Genomic DNA, 18253 nt, shown 5'->3' on the forward strand with positions numbered 1-18253 from the left:
AGAATGACACCAAATTTCTCCAAGTTGGTAAGCTTTTATAAACTTGTACATTTTATCTGACTCCTCTGTCTTAAAGTAAATCCGCGCAACCCATCAGCACAAGCAGGGAAATGTAAAATCTGGAAGTCATTATGGGATGATTGCATCTCACAAATGAAAATCCAATTGGGGTGGGGGTGAGTAGAAGAAGTGCAATGGTGGTTGTTCTCCCACATATACTGTATATAAACTAGAAAATAGGAAATTATGCGTTGACCCCCCCAGCCGCCCCCCTCTCCCATTTTACATGTACCGTAACTGTATTAGGGACAGAGCTGTCAGGTTACTATGACAACAATATGCATCCTGCAATATGAATTAGAGGATGGGAAAGACATTGCAGGATAAATTTCTCAATGAAGTGCATCATCGCCATGAGGTTCTGTGTTTGAATCCAAACGCCAAACGGTACAGCAGCCTACTCTCCCAAAAAGTGGGTGTTTGGTTAAATGTGAATGTTGTAATGTTATAACAACTTTCCTAAATTTGGTAAATTGAAGCTTATTTTGTCAGTCAGTTGTAGGATGAACATTCAAATGTTTTTTTTTACAGAGAGCCAAGATGTTTGGTGCATATGTAATTTGTTTTGAATTGAGCCAGAAGATAAACACATTCAGTGGCTTGTCTTGAAATCTGGAACAGTTTGCACTCAAAGTCTTGTTACGATTTTGCTGATTGTGTACTTTCTTAGTCTCTGAGGCTTTGATTGGTTGTCAGGCTAGTGCGGTTCCCATGTCTGAACAATAAACTGTGTCATCAGGTCAAAGGCGGGGGATCATGGGAGGAGAATAAATCCTGACCAGCGTTATCTAAAGAAGAAAAAAACGATCAACCAGAGTACACAAATGTTTAAAGTGAGGCAAGAAACAAAAAAGCATATTCAAAACTGAACTGAATCATCACTATTTGGACAGAAACGATCCAATATTTTGTCACTTTTAAAACAGTACAACCACACCCTCACTGTGTTCTGGTCCACCCATAGTTTGCACATGCAACAAAATTAAAAGATAACAAATAATAAAATAAACAAGACCCCTAAATGTTAAGAGTATGCCACTCATTACAGACTAATTGTGAAAACGTTTTTTTGACACATGACCTCACGAGCAATTACTCTGAGCTTCCGTGACTAAAGTCTTCACATTGACGACTGCTTTTCCTCATGTTTACATATTTAACATTTGACTTCAAATGCACAAAGAACCGAAAATCCATTTGGGAGATTGTGCAAGAATATTTTATAATGCCAGCCCTTGAAGCCAAATGTGGTTCATTGGTATTGCTCACTTTTTTGGCAGGATCTTCACCCAAAGTCTGTTTGAAGTAAATCCTCATGAAATAAATGATTCTCATCATTCCCTAAACGATTATATTTTCGACTCTCACGTCACACGTGTGTGTGTCTCACCTGCTTGCAGTATTTCAAAGTTCTCAGAAGCCAGACGCGTGTTTTTAAGTCGTACCCAAATGTTCTGTGAATGTTAAAAATACTTAAAACCTTCCACGGTGAGGTCACAGTTTAGAGAAGACACACGGAATCTGCAGTTGTTTATCAGCCTTGAGTGACACCAGTTTGCATCTCTAGAGTGAGTGCCCGTTGATCTTCATGATTCACAGTCAACATTTGCAAAATGATCATATGGAAACAGTTTAAAAAGTGTTATTTGAAGGATTATTTTCTTTGAGATTAACTATCCATTTTTATGATATTTTCAATGGAACTTTAGCGGTCATGTTACCCTGGTTCTTTGCAATAATTAAGATCTGTCTCGGATTGACTGATTAACAATCCATCATGTAAAAACAAACAAAAAAAAGTCGTGTTTTTGGCAGTTTAAAAAGTCCTTTAAGTAAGGACAACTTTTGAATATACATTCTATAAGTTATTAATATTTATGGCCATAGTGTTTGTTAGCACAACAAAAGAACGTGTTATTTTTACTTATATCTTTAGATTTGGCAAGGGACAGTAATTTCTGGAGTAAAGCCTGGATTGAAATGGAAAATTTGGAACCTTCAATTAACCTACCATGCATGTGTAAGAGGAAGCCCGGGTACATGAGAAAATCCACGAAAGCAAGATTCGAATTGACCTCAGAACTATGAGGCAGACGTGCCAATAACTAACCCTCCGTCCCGCTTATGATGCATTTATACTTTACTGAAATGCTTCTAAGATTTCAGGCTTTAGGAATATAATTGACAGTTGTGACACCACTTTTTCTTCTTCCATTCCTTTTTTGAAGCTTTCCCACCCTTTGTTGTGGGATGTTTTTCATCATGCATCATGTTCTACATCTAATTAGTCACTATTGCTTCAAAGACAAATAAGAAACTGTCCGTACTTTCTTTTGTTCCTGAAATGGAATGTAAATCGGCAGTGGCGTTTGATGCTCTTGAGATGTAACCCGTTGCGTAGATCCATGTCCATTCCTTGTAGCCCCTCTGCAGGGCTCCAAGAATGAGATGCAATATCAGCTTTTATTTCTTTGACACCACAGAGGGAAGCCTTGGCAAAATCCTGACGATCTCCAGACGCTACATGCTGCTTGCAAGCAAAATGGAAACATCCAAAGTAGCTATTGTATTTGATTTTTTTTTCTTTTTCTTTTGTCAAGTCTCACATTGCAGAAATAGCAAGAATTCTTTTGGGGGGGGGGGATTTATAGGCTTCCAATAGCTTTGGAGTTTGAATATCTTCAAGTGCACTCTCATCAAAGACGCCATGTTCTTCTATTCTTCTCCATGATTCAATGTAACCCTGGAGAAAATTCATTTGCAGTGAAACGTCAATTTGATCAAATAAGCCATGAATGGGGGGGATATGTTGTTTCTCGGAATCTGTTCCATCATCGTTACCACACGCTGGTTCACATACTTTGACATTTCTGCTGTCCCTGTTTTTTTAATGCCTTAAATTCTTAAAATATCAATCACCAAACTTCTTGCCCAAAGTCAGCTGTATTAGACTCACTTCACAATAAATAACTCTAGACAGTCAAACACTGATCCGAAAGTGCAGCTACACAAATAGTGAAATGTATTCCTCGTAAAAGTGAGCTCAAATGAATGGGGGAGTGGATGCCATGGGGCGGATGGGCATGGGGAATGCCGGCTTGCCCATTTCTGTGAGCGTGGGTAGCGCGCACGCGTGTGCGTAAAGCACATGATGCGATCGGTCGGAAGGTAATTATGTAACTTTGGCTCCTCGCAGCCCATCACAAGCGGGTCATAGTGGCTAGATTTGATTGACAGTCCTCTTTTCCCCCGAGGGCCCACTATAAGAGGCGGTAGGAGTGGCTCTGTCCTTCAGTCTGTGGATGTAGTCACTAGAAGTGGGATCTCCTGCTCCGGTACTGGAGGTGCCGTTGTCATATCGCCTAAACTTGTTGCTTTTCTTTTTCAACGTCTTTGCTGGATTTACATATTTTAAGGTAAGTTTTTTTTTTTTGCTTTTGCAAATGTGCGGATACTAGATCATACATAAAAGCTTGTCAAAAGACAAAAAAAGTTTTATTGCATCGATTAAAAAAATAATAATCATGTATTTTAATTAATATTGCTGTTGTGTTCGAAGGCAATATGATACTCAGATACTTGCTCCCATCACTCCTTTTCCTCCACGCGCTGGCTCAAGGTAATTCAAATACTTTGAATGCAATTTAATGCGTTAATTGAGATATTTTCATTGTAATTGCATGTGCGCTTAAATTCGTAGATGGTGAGCAGGAGGATGACACCTCTTTCGACTTGTTCGAAGTTAGTCACATCAGCCGCAGGACGCTGGGGGCTAAACAGTTCCGTGGACAGAATTCCGATGCCCCCGCATACCGCTTCATCCGTTTCGACCACCTGCCCCCAGTCAGCCCCGCCATCCTCGGGCAAATAATGCGACAGATCCAACACAACGAGGGCTTCGTGTTCGTGGCCAGCATCCGCCAGGATCGCAGCTCTCGAGGCACCCTGCTGGGTTTCGAGGATGCCGAGGGCCGGCGTCAGTTTGAGATCGTGTCCAATGGACGCGCAAACTCCCTGGACCTGGTCTACTGGCTGGAAGGGGCTCAAAACATCGTTTCGTTCGAGGATGTGGACCTGTCCGACTCCCAGTGGAAGAATCTGACCCTGCAGGTCCACGGAGAGAATGCCAACCTGTACGTGGGCTGCAGCCTGGTGGACAGCGTCATCCTGGACGAGCCTTTCTATGAGCACCTGCAGGCCGAGGGTAGTCGCATGTATGTGGCCAAGGGATCCATCCGGGAGAACCACTTCAGGGTGAGTCAAGCCTGCCATGCACTGGTGCTGCATGGGTAAGCTGTTTTGATTTTCAATTATGGGTTAAGTTCATTTTAACCAACAGTTTGTACATTCCACAGCAGCTCATTGTTCCACATTTAGACACTAAATTGCAACTTTCCAAGTACCAGTGAATTTGTATGTAGGGGGAGAGTGAAAGAATGAAGCCTTTATTTGTTTAATATATGCAAGCATGAATAGAAGCACGAGAGGGGGCTTCTAGGATTTAAATGCATGATCTACTCTTTGTGAACTTGATGGGTCAGTAGCTCAACCCAAGAGGACTTGGCTCTGAGGTCGGAAGGTGGAAGTTTTAAATTGAGCTGTTTGAGCTGTTCAAGTGCCCCCCTGAGCAAATTGCTGAAGCCACAAATATCTCACCTTTGAGGTTTCCCCCTCCCTTAATCTCACTTGATTATCTTCATGCGTCTGTTTATCAAGTCATGCTTATTGAATTGCATGCAATAAAAATATGCAGCTAAGTAAAAATAGCATGATGTAAATATTTCAATCCCTAAAATGTGCAACTTGTACGTTTATAGATTGAATCCAATATTTCAATGATCACCACACAAGAATAAACTTGAGCATAGAGCATAAAAATACATACAGAGCCAACTAACAAGGACAGATTTAAAAAATAAAAATAAACATGACATTCCAGATTAACTATATAAGAAACTAGACACATAGGAAGTGTGTCCACCGAGCCCTCCAATTTTATTTTCCAAAATTAAGAGCTTAATTATGCACACTAAATCCTGCTCACATATTTTGTAATGTAAAGTTTTGAACTTTGGACAAAGTGGCCTTAAGAGTCACACATGATTCCTTTAGCCCTTGATGGATGGATGGATGGATGGATGGATGGATGGATGGATGGATGGATGGATGGATGGATGGATGGATGGATGGATGGATGGATGGATGGATGGATGGATGGATGGATGGATGGATGGATATGCTGCAAAACCACATGTAGACTTGATAGCATAACGATAATTGTATTATGTTTGTCTTACCAAACAGGGTCTCCTGCAGAATGTGCGCTTCATCTTTGATACCACAATTGAGGAGATCCTGCTGAGTCGAGACTGTGACGTCTCTAAGCAAGGTAAAGTCTCTTTTCTGTTTTTTTTTATATCCATCTGAAATGACTTTACATTCTGTCCTTTGGTACTTAAACAGCAGTTACCCACCAAAGAGTTCCCCAATGTGTTCAACCAGTGTGGTTTCTATTTGTGTGACCTTGAGAAGCCAAAGGTTATGTCAAACATAATTATATTTGCAGATGTGCGCGAGTGTGCAGTCAGATCCGAACCGCACTAAGTTCCCACACCAAAAGTTTCACTGCGTGCGCTCAGCTGACTCACAATTTGAACTTCGTTTTTAAAGTGGGTCAAAGGAATTGCAGATTAGATGTGTGGCAAGATTTCCCAGCATTACCATCAAGTTAGTGGCCTGAAGGTTGTGAGGTGGCGTGGACCGCAAAAATACACGTACACACTATTATTTCCACTGCACAGGACCACGAGTAAAGCCATGGGAAAGAAAATACGAAAGGGGAAAGCGAATACCACACTGCGGAGTGAGCCTCGACATACAGCTGCACAAGTCACGACATTGGCTGATTAGCTTGCTTTTCTCAACTCAATCAACGCTCTCATGAGAAATCGTAGCTGCTGATCCTCAGCGGTGCTCAAAATAAATAAATATGTATCTAATTGTGTTATTGGTTACCCGGTCTGAATACAGTGGGACAAAGTGAATCCATATGAGATGTGCTTTGCGTGCCACAAGCAGGTTTCAAATTCCAGCATTTCTTTTAAAAAGTGCAAAGTGAGGAGAAAAAAGGGTGACAAGCTACCAGTAATCATTTTGGGAATTTTGAGAGAAAAATGCAGTGTGTGTCTCAGGGAGTGAATGGTGTGTGAATCCTTTCATACTTGTCATGCACACGCAGCATGAAGCCCTCCAGAGATTTGAATGAATCCAGCAGACCAAGCTGGAAAGAAAACACAACTTTTTAACTCAAGCTAGTTTGTTGTCAGGCAATTTTGGGCGACTTGTTGATTTAGAGTGCCCTGTTCTGCCATCAATCTTTGCCTATTTATAAAGCCTGATCCAAAGTTTTACTTTCTCTGTCACGCATTCACTTAATTCATCATGTCATAACTCCCATTTTGTGGTTTCAGGAAGAAAAGCGATCTTAAACTGGGGGGAAGCAAACGCTTAAAATGTCATGTGGCTTATTGGGCTGTAAAGATGTCATACTGTATGCATGAGTGGCATCTGTGGACTTTCCACTTTGTGCTATTGAAATCACAGCTAGCAACAGTTGCTAATTTCTTTGGATGAATCCATGAATTATATATTTGTTGGCAATATGCAATATTTTTACAATTTTCTTCGGTCACAAGTTGTAAAGGCTTCTAAAATTTGAAATACACAATCATGATATATATCCCACCATGTGTTCCTGCACTTTCGATACTATACCGCAATCGCAGCCAATATCAATATCGGATCTTGACACCTCGAACGCATTGCTTCAAGAAATACAGACAGTACAGTTAATGGTTACAAAATGTGTTCTGTATAATTGATTGATATACTCTATTTTTCAGACAATAAATCACACTTAAAATCCATGAATTTACTCAAAATCGACCGTGCGTCTTATAATCGTAAAATACGGTAATGTCGCTATTGATTTGGCTGACACACTATAGATATCGCCATCTCAATGCAATGTCAAGTCAGGTCAGGGAGAGAAGAGATACTAAAGTTCATCTATATTGGTTGTATTGTTTTTGCTTTGTGATCATATAGAACATCAAAATAGCCAGCCTCGAAATAAGTTCATCCATGTGGTCAGTTCATATTGCGTATGTCCACTTATCCGAAGGATCGTGAAGATTTATGACAGAGACGGTTTTCTCATCTCAGAGGAGAACACCCACATTTGCAAGTTCTCTACCGCCGCCCACTCCCTTCACCCCCACCCAGTCTCCCACTCTCCCTCAGCTAACCGTGGAAAGATTAACCGTCTCCTTGACTGCTGACGGAGCATCTGTTTTTGGGAACACAATAAACACTCTAATCCTCACATTGTCGTGCTTGGCCTAGAAGAACTGGGAAATCCCTGACTTCTGTTTTCCATCCCTCTGATGTCTCCTGTCTTCCAGAGGATGCCAACATTGTGAGCGAGAGCTCAGAGATTGTGGATGTGAGTCCTTCCATCACCACCAACATCATTGGGCAGAAAAGGGGTGACGTGAGCTCCGAGATGTGCGACCGTTCCTGCGAGGAGCTGAGCACTATGTTTCAGGAGCTCAATGGTCTCAGAGTGGTTGTCAGTAATCTTATTGACGGCCTGCAAAAAGTGGTAAGTCGCAAATGATGGGATGATGTAACCAGATTCTGTTCTGGGTGATATATGGATGAGTATTGATTCGTTTTCAGCAAGACGTCTGAGAGGAAATGTCAGTGTCATTTGTCGTGTCGTTTTAGAAGGTGAGAGGTTACGAGATAACCCAGATTTATTGAAAAGCAGCAAGTGACTACCTGAGGTAGTGCTACGCTTTTGACTCCTGTGATATGTGGCATTGTGTGTTAGTCAGATTTTATGACATGCTACATGTGGCTATAGGAAGTGTTCCCGTGACAGCGTCGGGGTCCAGTCTAATGTCTGGCTGTGTTTAAACAGCCCATGTGTTTCCTCCCGGGAGCCTCCCAGCAATAAGAGAGTCTGGGCACGGAGCTTGGAAAAAAAATGGTCGAGATGAGAAGGGTCCCTGAGGCTCTTCCAGACCGAGTGGTGTCTTAGAATCTAACGCCGCAACACTGCTGCCTTCCTTCTTCAGCACACAAAATCTTGGCAGCAGTTTATCAACGGACACTTGCCAAGTGTGCAGGAGTCCAGCCACAGACTTTACTGCTCTCCAATTGGGTTGGAGGTTACAATGAAAGTTTCGGAACTGTTTCACTGTTTGTTATTTATAGTAATTTGAACCACATTTACAAGTATTTACATTTTCTCATCAATCATTCCTCCTTGTGGTCTATTTACATTTACTCTGAGTCTATTGTGCCTCAAAGCAAGTTGTGATTGATAGGTGGATGTGTTTTCATTCGGACTTTATTTTAGTTCAATAATAGTTTGTTTACTCATTCTTGATTGTTATCCACGGCTTAGCATACCTACAGGTGCCTAACTTCATGAAACACGTCAAACTATTGTATGAGAACAATTGTGACACCTCTAAATGCAAACATATCTGTGCTTTTTTTGTATGTCAGACGGAGGAGAACACCGTTATGAAGGAGGCCCTCGGAAAGATGAAAAACACCAAGGAGAAGAACATGTGCTGGCAGGATGGCCGACTTTTCGACGACAAGGAAGACTGGGTTGTTGACAGCTGCACCAAATGTACCTGCCAGGTAGAGTTGACTCAAATGGAACAATTTCATTTCTTCAAACCATTTGATGAATTAACCGCTGAAGTGCTGAAGCTCGATTATTTTTCTGGAAATATGAGAATGACTGCCTCTGTGTGGTCCAAGTACATACACAACCCCCAAATTATATTCAATCCACACTCCACTACCAAAATAAATTGCCGTAATATTGAGAGATTTGTATTGAGATTTGGGTTATTTTATCTATCAACAATAAAAACAATATCTTTTTGTGACATGACGAGTTATATAAAATTGAACTTAATTGTTGTTGATGACAGGAGTCCAAGGTAGTGTGTCACCAAATTACCTGCCCCGCAGTGGCCTGTGCCAGCCCTACATTCGTCGATGGCGAGTGTTGTCCTGTGTGTCTGCGTAAGTATTTAGTGGCAGCAACTATTGCTCCGAATTCTCCTCCCGCTTACCAGCACAACTCCACTTGATTTGTTGATGTGCAGGATTTAGCTTTCATTTAAGAAATGATTCTAAAATCTTTGAGCACACTTTGATCCTGTTCCTCGAGGACCAGTTTTCTGGATGTCGTATAAATCTCCTGGCTGCAAGGTCTGGATTATCCCGATCATGTGAATCAGGTCTGTTGCAGCAGGGAAACATTTCAAAACATCTAGTAAACTGGCCCTCAAGAAACGGGACCAAGATTGATTGTTACATAGTATAACCAGACGTTATGATTCATGTTTTCCATTTATTAGTTTAGTTTGATAAATATCTGACATTAGGCATGATCTAAAAAAAACAAACTAAAAAACAAATTCAATAAAAAGAACAAAATAAAAGGAAACATCCTACTTGTACGTATGATTGCTAACGGACGGAACATGTGTTAGCAATTATGTGTACAAGTATGATGTTTCCATTTATTTATCTATTCATTTTTTTAACAAGTGTGGGTTATAGTTTTTTTTTTTTATAGTCTTATGTCATGTTATGTTGCGCCTTGCCCTTTATGTGTTCTTGCTTCAATTTTAATTTCCCTTCAAGGGACAATAAAAAGTGTCTGATTCTAAACTTTTACCATTTATTCAATCGATGCATTTGTAACGAGTAGAAGTTTATAAATGTGCGTACGTCAATTAGAACTGCTGTGCTTTTAATTTTGTCTAGCAAAAGGCAGCGACCATGGCTGGTCCCCGTGGTCTGAGTGGACAGAATGCACAGTCACCTGCGGGACTGGAACTCAACAGAGGGGACGGTCATGTGACGCAACCAGTAACCCCTGCACGGGACCTTCGATACAAACTCGCAAGTGCGGCCCAGGAAGATGTGACAGTCGCGGTAAGAATATGACTCATTTTTATGATCTTTTATCATTTTGACAATGTCCTTAAAAAGTGAAGGGAGAAAGTCACCTCTAAAAACGACTAATGAGATCTCCTACAATGCACCGATTCAAAATGTTGTTGAATCTAAATGAAGTTGGACCGCATGATCAGCTTGCAGGGTGTGCCCAGTCAAAGTCATTTCCAAATAAACCCTTAACTCATGTCCCAAAGCCCAGTGACTCACTTTTGGCTGTTCACTCTAGTCATTTTATATAAAATATCAGAGTTTGGGGATTTTTTTGCTCCATATTGTTGGATGAAATGAATTTATTGGCTTCTTGAGGGATTGTCTTGTTATTGCTAGAGGATAACATTACACTGCATCTGTGTGAGTGGCTGAATGAAGTCTAAACCACTGGATGATAGCATGATGTAAACACTGCCGCAAGAATCATGGGCCATCTTTGAAAGTGAGCCATGGTCTCCAACATCACATAATATTTACTTGTAGAACCCGTGGCTGACATTTTTTATTATATTTTGGCAGATTAGACTGCTTTTTTTGTGTGTTTTACTCTTAGAGGATAATTTGCATCTTTGCCGCTTGCTTTGTATACCTGATGTTTCAGTTCGCCAAGATGGTGGATGGAGCTTGTGGTCACCTTGGTCATCCTGCTCAGTAACATGTGGAGAGGGCCAGATCACCAGGATACGCCACTGTAATGCCCCCATGCCTCAGCTGGGGGGCAAAGACTGCGAAGGGAACGGCAGAGAAACTCAGCGCTGTACTGCAGAGCCGTGTCCGAGTGAGTATCACCGCAGCGCGACGAGGCACGAGGTGTTTTGGACTAGCCGCCTACAAGAATTCTTGACCTAAATCTTCGAGTGTTAAGTGAATATACCCCCTGTAATCTTGAAATGAATTGTTGTTTTTTGTAATGAGGGAGAATCTGCAAACACGGCTTACTATTGTGCTTCTGACACAAAATCTCTTTGTTTTATCAGTCGATGGAGGTTGGGGGCCTTGGTCTCCGTGGGCAACCTGCTCAGCAACATGCGGTGGTGGGATCAAAAGTCGCAAACGTGAATGCAACAGCCCTCATCCTCAGTATGGTGGCAGGAAGTGTATCGGAGAGGTCAATGACAGGGACAGCTGCAATAAAAAAGTCTGTCCCATTGGTAAGATAGCGACTACAGACTTCGATTGTCATTCTGTCTGGATCCATTTTTGTTTTAAAGATCTCTCTCTCTCTTTTAATGACTGCACGACGTTTATTTTCATTTGCAGATGGCTGCTTATCTAACCCCTGCTTTGGAGGTGTGGACTGCACCAGTTCTCCAGATGGCTCCTGGGAGTGCGGGTCATGCCCAGATGGTTATCGTGGTAATGGGACCAACTGTGAAGATATCAATGAGGTAAATGTTTGTTTGTCCGGTGACATATAATTAAGACTGATTGGCTTTTTTTATTTCTTTCCCGCCTCCATCAGTGTGACATGGTGTCTGACATCTGCTTCAACGCGGGTGGATTGCAGCGATGCGTCAACACCGATCCAGGTTTTCACTGCTTGCCCTGCCCAAAACGCTACAAGGGCACACAACCTTTCGGAATGGGCGTGGAGGAGGCTAAGAAGAACAAGCAGGTGAGGCATAGGTCTTACCTGAAGTTGATATACAATGGTCATGTGTGTATTTTTTGTCATAAAATAATAGTGGCAGCATTAAATCTACTCAAATCAAATTCCAAAAGTATCCACAACAAATCTGTGAGTGAGTAAGAATAGACATATGTATTTGGATAACAACATCTTTTGAAGCTCACTATTTCCACAACTAAAGATACACTGGATCTTTGACTAAACTACTCTTTGCCCCTTTATTGGCTTTTGCAGATGCTCGCCTATGATGCCATGCCCCAGTTACTCAGTTATTTAATTTGGGTATACTGAAATTGTCTCACCGCTTGGCAGTAAATGATTCCATTTCAGGGTTTTTGATCAAAGGCCTGCTCTCATTGCCACTCTTTGCGCTCATGGAGTGGCTTTCAAAGCAGAGTCATATTTTGGTCCGCCCGTAATGAGTGGCAGCCTTATGTGGTGAGCCACAGTGGGATGTTTGATGCATTAAGTGAGATTTTATCAAATCAGTAATGCTCTGAAGTACTTTGTCTAAAATCTATTGCTTAAACCATCTAACTTTGGAGCTGATGTTATCTTGACAGATGACGATAATCTGACACCATTCTAACCTTAATCCATTTTTGGTTTTTTTTTGCAGGTGTGCGAGCCAGAGAATCCCTGCAAGGACAAGACACACAACTGTCATAGATCTGCTGAATGTATTTACCTCAGCCATTTCAGTGATCCAATGTACAAGTGTGAGTGTCGTACTGGTTATGCTGGTGATGGCTATATCTGCGGGGAGGACTCTGACCTTGATGGCTGGCCCAATCAGAACCTCGTTTGTGGAGCCAATGCCACCTACCATTGCAAGAAGGTTGTCTATGTTATTCAATGACCTCTCCTTATATCAAAACAGTAATTAATTAGAAGCTCTGTTCTGCTTTTTTTAGGACAACTGCCCCAGCCTGCCTAACTCTGGACAAGAAGACTTTGACAAAGATGGCCAAGGAGACGCTTGTGATAAAGATGATGACAATGATGGAATCTTGGATGAAAGGGTGTGAGATGTTTATTTGACATATTTGCACACCTGACTTGCAGATTCCTTTAACAGTTGTATTTTCTTCTAATTCAGGACAACTGCGCCCTCCTTTACAACCCTCGGCAGTTTGACTTTGACAAGGATGAAGTCGGTGACCGTTGTGATAACTGCCCTTATGAGCACAATCCCAACCAGATTGACACGGACCACAACGGGGAAGGAGATGCCTGTGCTATAGACATTGATGGAGATGGTAAAGGATTTCCCAAACTGTTATAATTATCGACAAGCCACTGTTCTCTTCCTAACCCGGAATCCAATTTTGTTTCCGTAGAAATCCTCAACGAGAATGACAACTGCCCTCTCGTTTACAATACGGACCAAAAGGACACAGACATGGATGGAGTTGGCGACCAGTGTGATAATTGTCCCCTCCTGCACAATCCTCTGCAGGTACTGTAAAACACACTTCACATCACGTCTCCATATTCCTAATCTTTTGTGTTGCCCTCAACAGATGGACATAGACAATGACTTGGTTGGAGATCAGTGTGACAACAACCAGGATATTGACGAAGACGGCCATCAGAATAACCAGGACAACTGTCCCTACGTGGCCAACGCCAACCAGGCTGACCACGACAAGGACGGCAAAGGAGATGCATGTGACTTTGATGATGATAATGACGGAATACCCGATGACAAGGACAACTGCAGATTGACCCCCAACGCAGACCAACTGGACTCCGATGGTGAGAATCACAAGTTGTTAGGCATTTTTAATCTTTTTCATTCCACATAAATAACGTAAAAGTATTAACGTCATTACAATATAGCCGATGATATACAATTTTCTATGACTAACTTTGAACTCTACGGAGGGGAATAAATCAAATTCATTGACCCACCTCTAACTGAAAAATGCCAAAACGCTAAATGGTCAGATGATGGCTCAAGCGTAGGTGCCAGAAAGTGCTTTGCAAGATGGTTGCTATCAGCCTCAAAAAATGATATCATAATATTATGTAATAACGAAGGCCATGGAAATAATCTTGTCATACAAAGTAACAGTAATTAATAAATCGGCACTAAATTTGATAGATGGAATAAATGATGTAGTTCCTGTTCAGTATTTGCGGATTGAGTGAATTATATACGATTGTAGCCTGTGGCGTTCAATGACAGTGACATACGTGAGGTATGTCGAAGCAATACAAATTTTTGAGAGTTGAGTGTACCTGTACACAAAAAAAAAAAACACCTGTGATGATGCCACTCTCCCTCATCTGGTATTCAAGTTTGCTCTGTTGAGTTTTTCTAATGTCGCGCATGAAATGCGCCAGCGGAAAGATTGAAGTGTTGGCATTGGTGATGTCATTCCACATGACTTCAACGAGCAGCCCAAAAGGGCACATGCCAGCTTGTTAAGTTTTGATTTGTTTTAGCTTTGCTCTTGATTAGTTTGCTGTGCCCAAATTGTGCAGGGTTACCTGGAGTTTTTACAGCTGTGTGTAACTGGAAACAAACTGCTGCGAAGGAAAGCCCTGGTCACCGATGCGTTCATTCTCTTCACAGCTTGTCAGATAGTGTTTATTTGACAGGAGTGTAGCCTCGTGTGCCATAACAAACATGATGACAGAAAGCAGCCAGCTACTTCCATGCGGCGGCCTTCGTGAGTCACGGTAACCTTTCCGCTGGGAGCGCCAAGCCTGCTGTCTGGCTCCAGTGGACCTCGGATATCATCAGTGATAGTTATCACGCCATGACAAAAGATGGCTGCTTCATCTTTAGTGATGTGGAAAATGTGCCTAACTATACTCACCGGTCACTTCATTAGGAACTGAATGTCATTTGTATCCATTTGTATATTAACAGGGTTGCCGTGATATACAGAATTTCCAGTATGAATAAGTTCAAGTCTTTTTCTTTTTTCCTTTACCAGGTGATGGAAGAGGTGATGCTTGCAAAGATGACTTTGACAATGACAATATCCCAGATATCCTCGACGTGTGTCCGGAAAACAGCGCCATCAGCAGCACAGACTTCAGGAAGTTCCAAATGGTCCACTTGGACCCGAAGGGAACCACTCAAATCGATCCCAACTGGGTGGTGAGGCACCAGGGCAAAGAGTTAGTACAGACTGCCAACTCTGACCCAGGCATTGCCGTAGGTGAGCGTGGCTTGTAAAATTACAATCGGGAAAGCAGAATTAGGTTTGAATGATCATGCGTTTGTTTCGCATCGCCAGGCTTCGATGAGTTCAGTGCTGTGGACTTCAGTGGCACAATGTACGTCAACACAGACAGGGACGATGACTATGCAGGCTTCGTTTTTGGCTACCAGTCGAGCGGGCGCTTTTATGTGGTAATGTGGAAGCAGATCACACAAACTTACTGGGAGGACAAGCCCTCCAAGGCCTTCGGCATTTCTGGCGTGTCACTCAAAGTGGTCAACTCCACCACCGGCACTGGGGAACACCTCAGGAATGCTTTGTGGCACACGGGCAACACTCCTGGAGAGGTAGGCTGCAATTTTGAATGGGTTTTTTTTTTCCCCCGCTTGCTTGCTTGCTTTAAACGCCCTTTTCATGTGATTAATTTGATAAAGGTACGCACTCTGTGGCATGACCCCAAAAATATTGGATGGAAAGATTACACAGCTTATAGGTGGCACCTCATCCATAGACCGAAAACTGGTTTCATCAGGTAACATATTCACTTTGTTATTCTGTTTAGAAAATCATACAAGAAGAAGTTTGGTTAAATTAAGATTATTGTGTGTGACTAGATTGTGAATATACCTAACGAAGAATTAGATGCAGAAAGTATAATGAGTTTTGTCACATTTGCAGAGTTGTTGTATACGAGGGGAAGCAGATCATGGCTGACTCAGGACCAGTTTATGACAAGACGTTTGCCGGCGGAAGGTTAGGATTGTTCGTCTTCTCCCAAGAGCTGGTCTTCTTCTCGGACCTCAAATATGAGTGCAGAGGTTAGTAGAAAACATTTGAAATATCTTGAATGACTTTATGATTTTCATGAACTTGTAGGCGTTCATATCCTGAGTCTCATGAGCCCATCCTGGTTTCATGACATGTTCTTTTGTGTTACATTGTGTTTATTGCAAGGGAGAGTGTGAACAATGCAGCCTGTGTGTCTTTTTTTTTTTATATCAGCTATAGAAACTCCAGGGAAAGTGTGGAATTGAAAAAAAGCCTAGCACTTACACTGTAGTTGTCATACATTGAATGTGCCACACCAGAGTTGGACTCAGAGCTGTGCAACTTCTAAAAAGAAAGTAAAGCACATGCTCGGGATTTTCCAAATTTATGTCAAGACCCACAAGTAAAAAATTGGTTCACGTATAATAATATCTAACTCTATTCATCATGTGCAGCGTTCAACATAAACAGCTAGCAGATGTTAATAAAAAGCCTAGCCTTGAGTTTCTTTTCAAGAATTAATGTTTTCAATGGCATACAAAACAAAATACTCCCACATGTGAACAAATTGTTGCAAATAAGATTTGTCAACGAGAACACACAAATACTCAAGATAAAGATCATAAGTTTATTCAAGACCATGTTGCAAAAATGATTTCATGCCAATGAATGTCTCAGCAGCAAAACTATATTCTAAACTACAAAGATTAATATCATTCACCCAAGGGTGAACCTAATCATCATCAGAATTCTGGAACTTGGTCTTCAGCAAATGTTGAAGATCCAGATAACAGAGTGAATACAAAATTTGCTCTCCCCTTGTTAACACTGCATGACTCTTTGACGTTTGCCCAATATCGCAATGAGTTGAATGTTTGTTTAAAATCAGGCATATCCCCAAAAAAAAAAAAAAACACTTCAATTGTTTCGCCGGCTCTTGAATTGTATTTAATGTTAAACGAGAAAAGTCGTAAAACCCTTCAACGTGTCTTTTGATATTCAGATGAGCTGGACTTGCCGACAAGGTTGACAAGGTAACATCGAGTGTGTTACGTGTGTGTTTTGTTGCCTTGGGGCAAAATGTTCCAAAGATAATGTCATGCTCTATTTTGTGCTTGTCAGCTTTTTTTGTGTACAATGCACCAGATGCATTGTGGAAGACCTTGAGTATGCGTGCGCGCCTGTTTATGCACAATATATATGTTTCAAGGACTTCCAACTTTCTGTCCAGCATTGAAATGTGGAAAAGCCTGCAGCCCTCTTGCAATCATTCATGATGCCCATGCACACTTTTGTTGCAGCGCTTTTGACTGTGATGCTCTCACCACGCTAGTTTTGTTGTCTTGATTACAAACAATTAATAACAATCACTATTTCCTCCATGTTTCCACAGATAACTGAATCAAGATGGCGAGCAGGGGTGGGGATGGGGGGAATCTCAAAGTAAGCATCGCATCGTCACTGAACGCATTTCAATGTAAAGGAGACTTTCTGTCGCTCTTCCATGTCTCCACGCTGGAGAGGAGACCATGACTCTGATTTCCCTGTTTTGCGGGTGACTTGTTTGTATACGTTCCCCTCTTTTGAGGGTGCGCTGGAGGATGAACATGAGTGAACGGGTGGCAGAATCTATGCAGAATATTTCATTATAACACATGTACTTATGACTACATTTTTAAAGGATTCATTGTACAACCACTTTGATTCTGTGTGTGCTTTCCAATGTGACCAAAAACTGTGGTCTGTTTGAGGCTCTTTTTCTTGGCTCCTTGTACAGTATGTCACAATAACAGTATCAGTAACCAAAACATCTTTTTATTGTGGCGGGTCATTTCTTTTAATCCTGAATGTGGATTTGAGTGACTTGAGTTTTGAGAAGCCATTTCAGCAAATGCCAAAGATGTTTATACTCAGTCTGTATTATAATTCCTTTTGTAAATTATTTATGCTTGTTTTGTTTTAGGTATTTTTGCTTTTTTTTTCTTCTAGGATTTGTACATATTATTTATTTGTTCACACTGACAAAGCGCATAATTGGGAATCATAAATGTCCAGAGGAAATAATCACATGTTTACATTTGCTCTCATTATTGTCAATGTTCATGCCACTTAAACACTTTTATAGCAGTTGAATTTGGCAGTAACATTAACAGTGAAATAATGTAAATGTGTAATTTTGCAGCCTTATTTTCACCTTAATTCTTTGGATCCTAATTATGGTATGTGCTACACAGTGAGACATTATCACATTAATGGCCAAGAGCTTTAACATGTGCAATGGCTTCATTAACAGAGTGAATATTCATGTATGGTAACCAATTCTTTAAAATGTTGATTTGTCCAAGTTGGCAGAAATTCTCTTCTTCCAGGATACATTTGCGACATGGTCATTCCCTTGCACAAAATGTTAATGTCAATTTTTGGTTGTTGTGTAAGATTGTTCTTTTTCATAAATAAATCATTTGTACACCACTATGTTGTACTTTTTATCGTATAAATAGGATCATTTTAATTGATGTGCAAAACATCAATTAAGATGCATTTTAAAGAGTCAAAGTCAGGCTCCAAG

General features: G+C 41.2%; 1 protein-coding gene across 5 annotated transcripts; it reads left to right on the forward strand.

Moving 5' to 3' along the window:
• The first annotated feature begins 2569 nt into the window (after nt 1–2569).
• thbs2a (thrombospondin 2a) lies at nt 2570–18156 on the forward strand. Of its 5 annotated transcripts, none has more exons than XM_085922174.1 (23): nt 2570–2617; nt 3315–3476; nt 3620–3679; nt 3761–4314; nt 5365–5449; nt 7524–7723; nt 8638–8778; nt 9078–9171; nt 9922–10092; nt 10709–10885; nt 11085–11258; nt 11368–11495; nt 11570–11722; nt 12357–12575; nt 12652–12759; nt 12837–12996; nt 13078–13196; nt 13261–13495; nt 14686–14913; nt 14992–15263; nt 15351–15448; nt 15595–15734; nt 16688–17067. In XM_085922174.1, the coding sequence occupies exons 3-23, from the start codon at nt 3625–3627 to the stop codon at nt 16720–16722; spliced, it is 3546 nt and encodes a 1181-aa protein (XP_085778300.1). In that variant the 5' UTR covers nt 2570–2617; nt 3315–3476; nt 3620–3624; the 3' UTR covers nt 16723–17067. The 5 variants fall into 5 exon arrangements, with proteins under 5 accessions (XP_085778300.1, XP_085778302.1, XP_085778299.1 ...); XM_085922176.1 differs by lacking the exon at nt 2570–2617 and adding an exon at nt 17078–18156 and having other exon boundaries at nt 2939–3476; nt 16688–16718; XM_085922173.1 differs by lacking the exon at nt 2570–2617 and adding an exon at nt 2939–3228.
• The last annotated feature ends 97 nt before the right edge of the window (nt 18157–18253 follow it).

This window comes from Syngnathus leptorhynchus, chromosome 10 (assembly GCF_054491065.1).
Source record: "Syngnathus leptorhynchus isolate UIUO chromosome 10, UIUO_Slep, whole genome shotgun sequence".
Lineage (NCBI taxonomy): Eukaryota > Metazoa > Chordata > Actinopteri > Syngnathiformes > Syngnathidae > Syngnathus > Syngnathus leptorhynchus.

Bases quoted from the DNA above. Each gene is read 5' to 3' on its own strand.
- thbs2a (XM_085922174.1), top strand. From the start codon at position 3,625: ATGATACTCAGATACTTGCTCCCATCACTCCTTTTCCTCCACGCGCTG. The intron at 8,779-9,077 runs GTAGAGTTGACT...TGTTGATGACAG, and splicing joins GCACCAAATGTACCTGCCAG to GAGTCCAAGGTAGTGTGTCA. The intron at 11,496-11,569 runs GTAAATGTTTGT...CGCCTCCATCAG, and splicing joins ACTGTGAAGATATCAATGAG to TGTGACATGGTGTCTGACAT.